This window comes from Dermacentor variabilis, chromosome 7, assembly GCF_050947875.1.
Source record: "Dermacentor variabilis isolate Ectoservices chromosome 7, ASM5094787v1, whole genome shotgun sequence".
Classification (NCBI taxonomy): domain Eukaryota; kingdom Metazoa; phylum Arthropoda; class Arachnida; order Ixodida; family Ixodidae; genus Dermacentor; species Dermacentor variabilis.
The window spans coordinates 77,750,616-77,763,781 of record NC_134574.1 but is presented as its reverse complement, the minus strand read 5'-3'; the positions used below and the strand labels follow the sequence as shown (position 1 = coordinate 77,763,781).

The following is a 13,166-nucleotide window of genomic DNA, read 5'->3' as shown; positions in this document are numbered from 1 at the left end:
CCAAAGTTGAAGTTAGGCAAGTTCCTCCACTAACTTGCATTCCTATGCTGACTGAACCCCACCATGCTTGTGGCTCCCATAAGCACTAGTGCCCTAGTTCCCTCAGGTAATCTTTGTGAGAAGTACTACACCTGGCATGACAAATGACAAGAATGGAAATGAAATGGATTGTTACGACATACGACCTCCACATTCATGCTATTCGGAATCGCACGGCTTATCAGATGTGAACCACAGGAGCTACAAACTACGTGATTAGATGAAGCATTGTCACGCTTGCCTCCCACACCATGCTTGATGTGATCAGCTTTTCCACTCGAATGTTTGCAGCTGCCAACACAGGCAGGCCACTGATGCGGAGGCAGGTCCTGCCACCAACAGCCTCGTCTCGTGGTGCTGCCATAAGCGGTGATTCTGGTGGAGGAGGAGTGATGCTGCGACGGTCGCTGACCGAGGCTACCTCGGGAAGGCTTGGGGGCTCGCAGGGACGCTTCACTGCCATTGCAGGTGAGAACCTAAAAGCAGTGTTGCCACAGCTGCTGATTTATAATAGCTCTAATCAGTAGGCCTAACAGGTAATCAGTAGGACTAACAGTATTAGTAGCACATATTTCAGTGTATAGTCTACACTCATTACAATGGACCTGCGTACAACAGACTTTCATATATAACGGATCATGTTTCAGCCTTAGTTTGTTCTACCTATTTTATTAATGCAACGAAGTTCACTTTTAGCGGACCACGCTACAACGGACTATCGGCTGCAGCAGACGAAATTAGTGGGAATTTTTTTCAAAATCGGGCACATAAGTTGGACTTTTGCCGTGTTGATACGTGCTGACAACTTACTTGCGAGGGTCAGCTGACGATCGCGACTCAATATGTTGCGTGCGAGGGAAGGAGGAAAGCGGGGCAGAAGTGCGCAATCTTTCACGCGCAAAGCACAGGGACGGCCGCGCAGGCACCATATCTTGAAAGCGATCTGCGATGTGGACAAAGTGCGCCCAGTGCTGGTAGCTTCGTATACCGGGTGCTTTCAAGGTTTAGTCAGCGTTAAAGTGAGACGAAGGTCAATTCGTTCGCTGCTGCTGCCGCGCCTGCTTAATTTGCTATCGCAATCGATGCTTCGCCTTTCGGGCGAAGCTGCAACATTTTTGTTTGTTTTTTACCTTGGACGCTCGTCATTCACTCTTTGCAATAAAGTTGTTAGACATTGCGGCGAAAGTTTTGGAAGTGAGGTGTCTCGGAGATTACGGACTTCGGATAAAACGGACGCTTTTTGTTGAATTATCAGGGTCCGTTGTAATGAGTCACCTGTGTCAGATGCGGAAATGTTTTCCAAAATTTCTGACTGTGCATCTATACAGTGGTGCATCTTTTATGTGCATAAAACTGTGCTCACTGGTGCAAGAATTTTTTTTTTCTTTTTTCACTAGTACAAGAGACCCTGCATGGCAGCATTTTCAAAGAAATTTAATCTTGCTTTAACAGTGGAGCGACTGTGGTGGCAGCAGTAAAGTTTTGCGTGATATGGGTGCCTCCGTCATTGGAGGTAATGCATACTAGTTTGCCATTGTAGTTTAGCTTTTATTAAAGAAAGAATTAAACCCACAAAAATGACAAAATAAACTAGAAGGAAGGGAAAAAATTTTTTTATTGTTACGTTGCAGCACCTAACATCTACCCATTATGGGAGAGGCTTACTCGAACACCAACCTTTTTGTTTAATATATCTGAAATTTCCAAAGTAGGTTCACACCGCAATCATTTGAAAACTACGAAGTTTCAAAGCTATGTATGCAGGTTCTGAAGTTACAGAAGTATCTCAAAATATTTCACATCAGGGCTCTTAGGCAAGACCTGGAGAATTGCAAAATGTACTGGCATTGTGAAATTTATTATAGTGATTCCTGGATAGGTCCTTCAAGGCAAGTCAAAGCCCTTTCTTTAGATTTCTGCAGAGCAAGATTTTAGCACATCACTAAATTTAGTGTTCTTGATTATACTTGCAATTGTCAAATATTGGTTTTTAGATACCTTTTATCACAAATTCATGAGAAATAAATTCATAAAGCATGCTTGTATTGCCCTTGGAAATTTTATTCAGGCACAGGACAACAAAAAAGCTCTAAGGAGATCTGATAAGCAGTTCCCGAGGTATTGTTGGCACAAGCAGCAACACTAGACAAAAAAAAATCATTTTAGGAAAAAAACGCCCTTTGAAAGTTGCACCCACGTTTCCTGGCCTAAAATCACTGCAGAATAGCTTTACATGTCTTTGCGCACTTTTTTCCTTTACTGCTGCTTCTTGCTTCATTTTACCTACCGTATTTACTCAAATCTAACGTGCACCTTTTTTCCAATAAAACAGGTCCAAAAATTGCCTGCACGTTACAATCGAGTACGACTTTAAATCTGTGTTACCATATCGCCATCAGCATTTCAATATGGCCACCTCGCATGCACTTCAAGCCTAGCTGCTGTAGCTTTTTCTGTGTGCGTAGGTTAGTGCACTGTTCGTCTCCCCATTTCTCACGTTTGCTCTATCGGCATGGAAGTTCCAACTGCAAAGACATGCTGAGTTCATCACGTGGCTGCAATTAAAAGGAAAGTGACCACGTGTGCGGAGACAGACAGAAATCGGGCCGCATCACGGGCATTCAAAGTTCCCGAAACTTGCATGTGAGACTGGCGCAAAGAGGAGAAGCTTTCTACTCCGGCGGCTGCTATATGTACGGCCTTGAAAGCGATCTGCGATGGAGACGAAGAGTCTACGCATCTTGGCGCGATGCGCCGTGTTCTTGTTGCTTTGTGCATGTTGAAGTGAGAGTACGCTCAAAAGTCAATTTGCTCGCTCCTGCTACCACACTTTGCCACTCCAGCATTTTGATGAAAGAGTTTCCGCGGTCATTGAGTGAGATGTGTTTATGTTTGCTTGTGCACGCATGACACCACGTTTGTTCATTTAGTTAGTAAGTAAATGTTTAAAAAGTTTATATGGCCGATAAAACTGCTATCCTTACTTTTCGTATAGCTGTCTACTAATTTGCTATTGTAATCGATGGTTCCCCTTTAGAGCGAAACTGCAACTTTTTTATTTATCGCAGCTTTAGTGTATTGGGAGTAAATCTTTCTTTCCAAATGAGAGAAAGTTGAATTCCTGTATCAAATAATGAGGTGCACTGTACTGTAAAGGACTTCTTTTTTCTTAGGTTGTGGCAAACGGGTGCACGGTAAAATTGAGGGCATGTTTTTTTTTTTCCCCCTTTTTTTAGTCACAGAAAATGGGTGCGTGTTAGAATAGAGTAGATATGGTAGTCCACGTGCAAGATGCGATCCCAGAGGTTGATGCGCTTAGGGCACCAGGCACACTTGACCAATGGTGCAGTAGATACTGTGCTGGCAGCGTCGACGCAATCAATATCCTGTACCAATAAAACAGAAGCTACATCGTCGAAAGCATCAATGTAATCGTTGTTGGCAGCCCGCTTTGCCAGCATCAACTTTGCCATGCAGGCAAACTTCATGGAACGTTTCTGCACACTGAACCACTTACGGAAAGCGTGTAGCTTTGTTCCATGCATCTGTGTCCAACCGCACATAGATTGGGCAGACTACATGAAATTATTAAAGTATAGTGCAGTTCACTTATAATTACGGGTGTGCGAATACGGAATAATGTATTTTGAATCGAATACTGAATAAAGAAAAAATATGCAAATACCGTATTTACTCGCACAGTGATCACACTTTTTGTCAAAAAAAAAATTGACCCAAGTTCAGGGGTGCGATTATTACCCGGGGTAAATTTCCCACAAAAATTTTTTTACAAAATTTTTTCACCCCGCATTTGCTGCGGGATGACAACAGGTCAACAAATAGGCAGCTGCCACTGTATGTAGTGCGGGACACCAAAACAAAAATGGCGGCCGGCGGAGCAAGCCGAACACACCAAACGCGATTTTTTTCTTCTCGTGAGTACATTACGTGCATTGAAACTGTTTATTCCATATCAGTAATGAATAATATCATTAATATCAGCAAGTTTGCGGCAATAACATAGCCATGTCCACTGAGGGAACAGAAACAGATGGGGCGCACTTAGCTGCCAGTGACATAGGAACACATGGCGGGCATGCTGCGGAAACAGCGGCATTTGTCTTCACTACTATCCTAATACGGCACGTTTCCGCTGAGGGTGTGCGAATATCTTAGCTGTGTTTCAAGCGCCGGCGTATGAATAGGGTACACTTCTAACATAGCAGAGTAAACGTGGCTGCTATCATTGCTGCTTGCAATTTGTTGCGTGCCCACGAGTGTAGACGAGAAGAATCGAAAGGCACCTTTTTTGTTGTTGTTGACCACAACCATTATAATGCCTACACATTATAAAGGCAAGTTTGGTTGTAGTTTTTTTTTTTTTTTGTCATGGAAGTGTGGAAAGTGATGAAAGGAATGAAATGGGCATCTGCTTAAGAATGTTTAGTCTGTGCAGACCACTTGGTTTGTCTTGAAGAGTCGTTCTCGTAGTTTTCGACAGATGGTAAGCGCGGTCATCATTAGCTAGACTTGCACGCGACATATCACTTCGGCAAGTTCGGGGTGCGATCATTACACGGGAAATAAAAAAATCGAATTTTGACGACAAAATTCAGGGGTGCGATCATTACGCGAGTGTGATCATTATGTGTGTAAATACGATACCTAATCTAACATCGAGCAGTATTTCACAAAATAAATGCTTACAAATTTTGTGCAAGAACATATGGTACTGCATTGCTCTGGAGTCTTCTAGCATTGCATAACAGGAATGTATCGAGCTAGCAAGTAAAATAGGTACATAGAAATCAACATACACTCGAAGCTCGTATCCATTATTACCATTTATTGCAGTATAGTTAAACCACAGAACGAAGTATTTGACTTTTCTTAACGTCTTGTCCATAGAATTCCATGTATTTAGAGCCTCAATATAATGAAGTTTGTATGCGATTTCAGTATAATGAAATTTCAGTGCTGCCACAAAGGCATGCGAGACAATAAATGGAAACGTCTGTGGACGCAGATGGTCAAATAATTGAATTTCAAGCAGTTCCTTGCAAACACACCTCTCAAATCGGGGGCTGCTACCACAGAAGTGGAGTCGCATCATGTTCCGTATAAAGTTCAAGTGCGATCAGATCTTATTGTGCCTGCACACTGTGTGCTTTAGTTATGAGTGAAAGTGTGCAAGGGTTAGAAAAGAAAGATGGTGGCTTCGCGAGTACCGCCTTTCCGCGCGAGCAATGGGTAAGAGGGGGAAGGGAGGGCGCCAGCGGTAACATGATCGAGCATACACGACGGGGTGAGGTGGGACAAAGTGGGTGTTAAGTATTAAGTTTGCGCATGTCTCCATTTCTGGTGCGTGTCTCGGCTGTGGCTGCGAATGACTGCTCAGCCGCACACATTGCTTTAGAAGTAACCTGCTACGTGTGCAAAGAGTGGGCATGCCAAGACAGCGTGAAGCTGTCTTCCCGCACATTTAGCATTGGAGATTGTGCAATCTCGACTTTCGGTGGCCCATTGGAGCGAGAAGCAGACGAAGCATTCGCTTCCCGCTGCCAGTGCTTTTCGCGATAGCGTCGTCTCGGTACGGGCGACGCTATCAGCTGCGGAGGCGGAGTGCACGCTAAAGCTTGGCTCGCCTCGCTTAATTCGTATGTGAAGATATCGTTGACATGGCATGAAACTGTATCATTCGTCGCCGACTCCCTAATTCATCGAAATGAATTGTTCTTTCATTCAAGTGAGCTTTTTTTGATTGCCCGATAATTTTTAAAAAATCCGCGGCCCCTTTCGTTGTATGAAAAATCAATCGGTGAGTGTACTTAGCTGCATGAAAGGTTGAATTTCAATACAACGAAAATTACATTGTAATGAAGCAAATTGCCGATTTTACCGGCTTCGTTATATCAAGTTTTAACTGTATATGCCCGATGGGGTGCACGTTTGTTAACATGGAAATAAGAAGGCTGCTTTGCAGCCCAAAGAATTGCTACGCGGCCGCACATGCAATTGAATAAAAGAACAAAATAATCTTCGGCGTGTGGAACATGCGAGTTAGCACCTGACGCGACAGCCTTTACATAGCTACTTTCTGTTCCGATGTGATGGTTTTTCGTACCCACTTTTCACCTGGCTCGTCACGGTCGAGCAGCACGGGGCACACAGCACAGCGCTCCGCTGTGTGATTGAGGTGACAAGCTAACTTCGCTGCACCGGCTTGGCTCGGCCAGCTCGTAACATCTTAGGTTGTATGTAATCTCTGAGGCCACGCCGAGCTGCTAGCGCGCATGGCGCGTTGCAGGGAGTATCACAGGTATCGCAACGGAGTTGACAATGGTAATTTGCTCCTAGATGGTCTTCAGATTCCCTAGTCAGGTCGCCCATGGAAGACGACGGTATTAAAAGCAGAGGCTTTTCAAGAGTGAGGACAGAGGGTTCTGATGTGAACTCGGACGTTTAACTTGCTCCTGCATGAAGTGGGCTTCCGTAACTGGAGCCGTGTAACTAAGCTAAATGAACCCTTTTTCCTTCATTTTCTGCAACCTGATGTAGGAGTCGACGGGCTTGGTGGATTCCAAGCCCTGAACGCCACCCTAGCCACAACAGCAGTGCATAAAAATTAGCCAATGCATGCGCACGGCAACGGGGCACCGAATGTGATTGGTTCTTTGTTGGAATTCGTTTTCTGCAAATTTTATGCCGCGAAGTTGGGAGTGTGGCCCTTGCACGGGTGCAGCTCTTCTACGAGTCTATACGGTATCTGACAAAAGATATGTGTGCTCGTGACAGTTCTTTGTAATATGTGTTACTGCGTTCCTTTCCTGTGGTGTGCCTGGGATAGTTTTACTAAATGTAGTGTTCGCAGGTTGGCACGTACACAAAAGTGAATGCCTATTTCTCCTTCCTGTTCAGGTGTCGCATCAACGAGGTTGGTTGCGGCTCGTGACCGCCTGGGGCCCAAGTTGCGAACGTCGACAACAACTGGTGTTGTTCGGACGACAATTCGCACGACAATACCAACATCAGCTGTGGCCGCTACCCGGAAAGGAAGCACTGTGGTTCTGACATCGAACCGTGCAGCCACGCTTTCTCGTGTGGGCTTCAGCGGTAGCACCGCTGCTCCACAGAGTGTCTTTTCTCGTCTAGGTGCAAATCGTTAGCGGGGTGCTGTTGTCTACTAATTTTACATTTCATCAACGGCACTGCTTCTCAGTTTTGCTCTCTCTCTGTCTCTCTCTGGTCGGTTTATGGGTTTACCAAGATGGCTTCTGGCCAGTTGTACTTCAATATGTCCATATTTTGATTGAACAGCAAGTTATGCGGTAGGCAGCTGCACAGTTCCTTTGCATTCAATAAGCAAGCAGGTCTGGTTCATAGTGCTTCATATAAATGTTTGCCATTTATTTTCACAATAACTTCAAGGGTAAACAGTTCGTTCACTCAAGGAAGTGATACTTTAGACCAGTTTGTATTGGATAGGCATAGAAATAATCACCAGGCATGTAAAGTGTACTTAAGCAGGAATGAACATGCACAGGCTCAATATGTCTGTGTTGTGCATGGAAAGCATGCAGATATACCACACGTCCTTGGATATACCAAACCTTTAACACCAGCACTGTGAACGTTTTTTAAAGTGATACACTGAGCTTGCAGTGCAGTTGGACACCTGAAAATTTTACCGGCAAACCATACAACAGGCGTCTGATAGAAGGGACATCAGCGTCACTGGGTGCAGGTAATAAAGCTGACGGCATTCAGAGCGACCTGAAAATGATTTGGCTTCTTGCTATATGCCATTTTTCGAACATATTCTAAAACCCTAAGCATAAGGCTACTCCTGAAAAATAAAACCTTCACGCTTTTATTACTAGCGCTGAATAGGTCACGGAGCCATTTCGCTCCCCCACAACCTTTCCAGTTTCCGGTAGTGCAGCTTTTGCAGACTATTGAGGCCCAATACACGCCGTTTAGTAGCCTTCATCTCAAAACTTGAGTTTTCTAACAGTCATTGTACACACATTGTCAGGATAGAGTGCTGCGCTTTAACTTTGTGTGCAAACCCACTGCTGTGAACATTTCCGAGGCTGTAAGCCCAATCAGTGGGAACGGGTTTTCGTGCATTTTCAAGCATAGTCTTCAGTTTATTAGGTATCACAGCCCATCTTTGCATTTCTACTGCTGCCCTAGTAAACTGAAACAACTTAGCTCGCATTCCTGAAAATGTTAACAGATGACTATGACATTATCATGTCAGTAGGGCCTGAATATTGGAATGGAAAGAAGTGTATATAGTAGCTAGAATAAGCAATATGTACACGGTCACATGGCTCCTTCTTTATCTATAGATCAAGTTGTATGCACATCAATTTCTTTTTTCAAATTTTTGTTTCTGCGTAATTTGGTGCTACTAATGGTGCGCTAACAGACGTTCCACGAGACCACAAGAAGCCATCTAGCAGTGCATCTTGCTTACTCTCACTGTACGCACTATTTTCCATTGCTGTCATTAACGAGTTGTTGATCAGCACTTTGTGTGTCAAATGTCTTAGTTCTCAACGTCTGTGTCGAAAGTATTGCTTTGCAGCACAGTGTTTCATCATGTCACAGAAACACCTAGCCCACTATAGCACATCATTGAACATCAGTGCTTGGAACTTTGATCAGCGAATGCAGCATGTTCTCGTTTCTGGTAATAAATGCTCGGTCGATTGTTTTGTATGCTAGACAGGTAAAGGCCTCGAGCGGGCAGAAGAGAGCAAGGCTGTCATGCATCCACCGACTCCTTCAGTCATTCATTGCATGGACTACCATATCGGGCTTCCTCCACTCGAGGTCATTTGAAAGTATTCAGAAATCGAAAATACAGCATGTCCACGTTTTATTGCTGCAGCAGGGTCTGTCGACTAAGAGCGCTGCTGTAACTGCAAATATGAACCCAGTGTCCCTGTCTCTCTCTCTCTACTTTTGTTATATGCATGTAATGTATATGACGGGGACAGCAAAGCCACCGATGTTGAATGACATCTGTCGCAGAGCTTGTGAGAGTTGCAAGGAGAGCAGAAAAGAGAAGCAGTACTTCCGACTTTGGAACACCACTTTTTTTTACATCATCTGGTCACATCATTACCGAGTTCAATGGAATCCCTGTTAAAACATTTCCGCACACATTCCCATGATTGTATATGTTTTCCGTACAGGCCACCTGCAAATCACAGTGCCTGGCATAACCCACGTCATACTATCTGGATGTCAATTCACGGAAAATATAAAGTTGCAGGGGTGCGTGCAGAAATGTTTTAGCAAGGATAAGCAGCAGTTGCACAATGTGTCTTCTTTTTAATTAATTACTCCATTGATAACATAGGTGGGTGTGAACGGTGGATGTGCCATGCGTGACTTCTCCAACTGTGTGTCGTGTTCTGCTACAACACGATTTCATAGGGTTCAGAAGAGCATCATCATTTGTTCATCAGTGTTGGGTAAAGCGACTGTTCTTTCAACTGTGCATGAAGCAGTTCTGCTGCTTCAAAGAATGTGACTTTTTTTTATTTATTGCAGCAAGTGCTGTCACCGGTATAATGTGTCCTGACTAGCATTTCAGCAATTTTGAAGTACCCGTTTAGTGCTCATTTGCATTTGAATGTGGTGCAGCCATTTGCTTTGCCTCTTAACTAAGAAGACTAAAGTCAGTTAAAAGCAGATTGGTAATGGTGAGAGGCTCACAAAATGGATTTCCCAAGCAGGAGCAGTAGTTGACTGTCTTTAGCAGCACCTTTACATGAAGGGATGTGTATTCAATGTGCAATGGTTCTTTGGCCTTGCCTCACATTAAAGGTGTGTCAGTGATGGGTCTCCAGACCGAACACCACCATTGGGCACACAAGTACAACTTGACTATGATGGGGCACATGTTTGTTTACAGGGCCCTAAAGCTTTGTAAAGATTTAAGAACTTGGGTGCAACATTCATTAACAAAACTGCAATAGTCAACGTTACGACTTTAGAACTCGCTTGTGCGTGTGCCAAAAGCTGTAGGAGACCGCTAGTCGCTGCCTCAATTTCTGAGCATCAATCTGTGGCTCTGGTTCGGTGGTCACAGTTGTCTAGCAGTATAGGTTAATGTTCTTGTTCTTGCTGGGTTCACAGGTGTTGGTTACAATGCCAAGCACGCGTATTGCAACAGCAGCTTCCTGCGTGCAACTGTTGTCGCTGAAAGCAGCACTTTTAAGTTTGACCGATGTTTGACCCATGCCCATGGTTGGCTCCCTGTTCCTGTGCGCCTGGTGAAGTTAAATTCATTGAACAGTTACTCAAGCACTTCAAGTGAGGGAATGCTTTGGACATTTCAGCATGTGCGCAAGGCACTGTGACATTTTTTGAAGGTTTCTTGCAAGAGTGCAAGCTGAAACGGTGTGACCATTTTCCTGACATGTCTTGTGCCTATAGTGCACTCTTGATATTTTATGTATCGGGCACAGTGAGGGACCTCGTTTTGTTTGCACTTTTCTTTTTTTGTAGATCTGATTTGAACAAACCTTTCAGTCTTCATAGAAGAAAGGAGGGGAGTAAAATCTGAATGCTCATAACATGACAGTGATATCCACGGTGTCGCGACTGATGCACAAGCCCTTCGCTGTGTTGTTCCATTCATCATGGAAGTGTCACTGTTGTATATGTTTGTGTGGCGGGCCCCTTCACACCTCAAAGACAAGCTCACAGCCTGGAGATGTGGTCGTTTGATGTGTGCATACATGTCTAAGGGCTTTGTGCGTGCTATAATCTATTGTCATGGTACGTCAACTGAGGCAAGTGTTTGAAACAGAGTTGTGCTCATAAATAGCATTCTGATGAAGGAGGTGCTACAGTCACCAGTAACGTTAGCATAAAGCCTTGATGCACTGAATTAAACAAAAAAGAAGTTAGGGAGAAACTGTTGAAAGTGAGCAGTACGTTTTCTTTTTGAGTTTTGTTGCCAACTGATTCTGCAATGTACAGTGCTACATTTATTAAGCCTCCACACTGCATTCCCCATTTATCAGTGGGTAGTAGCAATTTGAGTGCAACGAGTCTATTGAATTGATTTTTTTATTTTGAGTTTGATGTCTCCTGTTCCTTTAATTGTTTCCTGTATGCTTTAATGTGAACATCTTCAGTACACCTTAGTTAGGCCATCTCAAGGACACAAGGCCCACAACCCGATTGTCAGTAACTGGCAGGTTGCAACAGAGGGGCACGCAGGGGTCCTGGGAATCGGTCCGTGCTTGCATCTGAGGCTTGAGCCCGCAGAAACACTCAAAACACAATACCATTGAAAAAAAATGTGTGCCACGAAGTGGAAAAAATGCAAACAGAATCGACACCGGTGCAGAACTGAGACATTCTTTTGAAAGTATGCACTACTCCAATAATGGTCAGAACATGCACCTGAGGCCACTGCAAGCTCACTTGATAAAGAGAACAGAGCTTGCAGCAAACAGTTCATAGAGCAGACGGCAAAGCTTATTTGGTGAACTGAGCCCAATTCAGTGTAGTATATCTGCCAAGTACTCCACACAGTCTGAATCACCTCAGTTTTGTAGCATGCATTGATTTTTTCCAAAAATGTACGATTAGGCTAGTTGCTTTGATATACAAGCTATTCTCCAGTTCATAAGTGGGACAACCGTCTTATCTCGTGTTTTCTATCTGGTTGTCCCACTTATGCACTGGTAAATAGTATTGGTTGTTCTTTACAAGTGTATGGACAGTAAAGTGCGTTTCTGAGTACCCTTCTCACCCATTTTATGCCCCTCGTCTGTCTCTCGGTCCACATGCTTGACCATTAAGTCGCACTATGCTCAAGTGGTAAACACTCTTCTTTGCATTAGCTGTTGCACGCCTGAAAAAATCTGTGTGGAGTTTATCTGCAGACTTGAGGCTCCATTCTTTTCCTTTCTAGCAACAGTACAATAACCAATTTTAGAAGCAGGTGTTTACTGTGTCTACTGTGGTTACCCAAACTGGCTTTAAAGGTGTGTTGCCTGTTTCTTTATTGATAGGTTTCAGTATTCACTATACTTTTTCTGCATATCGAGAGTTACCTTTCAGTGTGTGCCATGTGTGTGTGTGTGTGTGTGTGTGTGTGTGTGTGTGTGTGTGTGTGTGTGTGTGTGTGTGTGTGTGTGTGTGTGTGTGTGTGTGTGTGTGTGCAAGGTTCACTGAGAAACGGCCACTAAAGTTATATGCTTGTGTTCACTGCATCCTTTATCGCGTTGAAAATAAATGCATTTGCAATGCGTACATGTCGTTTGTGTCTGCTCTGCATACCAGTGAGGTTGTAATGCATTTGTTGCATTCTTAGAGTACTTCATGCACCTTTCGGGGGCTAGATATCTGTATGTATCCAATCGTTTTCCCGCCTACCTGGGTCACTGGATGCTCCATGGTCCAATTGGTAGCGCATTGGGCTGCTGTGCTGAGGGAACAGGGTTCGAATCCAACCTTTGCACCAACTTGGGTCGCTGAGTGTGTGGCAGTAGCCCCGTTTACATGAATGCGACAGTGGCGCATCGCATTTCCAAGCGCATTTGGGAAAGGCGATGCGACGCCGTTTACATGTAGCGCATTAACTCTCACGAGAATGTAGCGCCACATGGTGTTGTTTAAGGGAAGTGCAGCCGACTTCCGGTGTAACTGGTTTCCAGTAGTGGGTTGAGTGCAGGTTGGTGGCTGAGTGCCGAGAAATAGTTTTAGTTTAGCGTACGCAACTTATAGCATACGCTATACGCTATAGTGCAGCGTACGTTCAGCAATGCACATTTTTTACAGTATTAGTTGGCCAGCGAGATGATCGGATCTGAGAGGCCATATGCCGTCGTTGCGATTATTTCCTGACTCTAGCGATAGGTAGCGCTGACATCTCGAATGTTTCTTTCGTTAGGCTTCGACTCGTTCGAAACGAGAAGCGATCTCGAAAACACCACAAGGTCATCCATAATACTCTGTCGTCGAAGCAGCCTGATACTAAGCGAAAGCCGTTTACACAATCATTTGCTACGAACGAAGTGCATTTTACAAAGGCAGCACCTAATTCAATTCGAAGCGGGCAGCCGGGACTGCTGCCATGTTGGTGGCTAATT

At 44.3% G+C, this 13,166-nt stretch overlaps 1 protein-coding gene across 3 annotated transcripts in view; it reads left to right on the top strand.

Moving 5' to 3' along the window:
- Positions 1-10,809, top strand: part of LOC142587549 (uncharacterized protein C19orf47) — a 32,687-nt gene extending 21,878 nt beyond the window's left edge. For all 3 annotated transcript variants that reach the window (XM_075698633.1, XM_075698634.1, XM_075698632.1), the window contains 2 exons: positions 331-507; positions 6,958-10,809. In XM_075698633.1, coding sequence (XP_075554748.1) covers positions 331-507; positions 6,958-7,205 — 425 coding nt within the window. In that variant the 3' untranslated portion in view covers positions 7,206-10,809. The remainder of the gene's footprint in view (positions 1-330; positions 508-6,957) is intronic.
- The last annotated feature ends 2,357 nt before the right edge of the window (positions 10,810-13,166 follow it).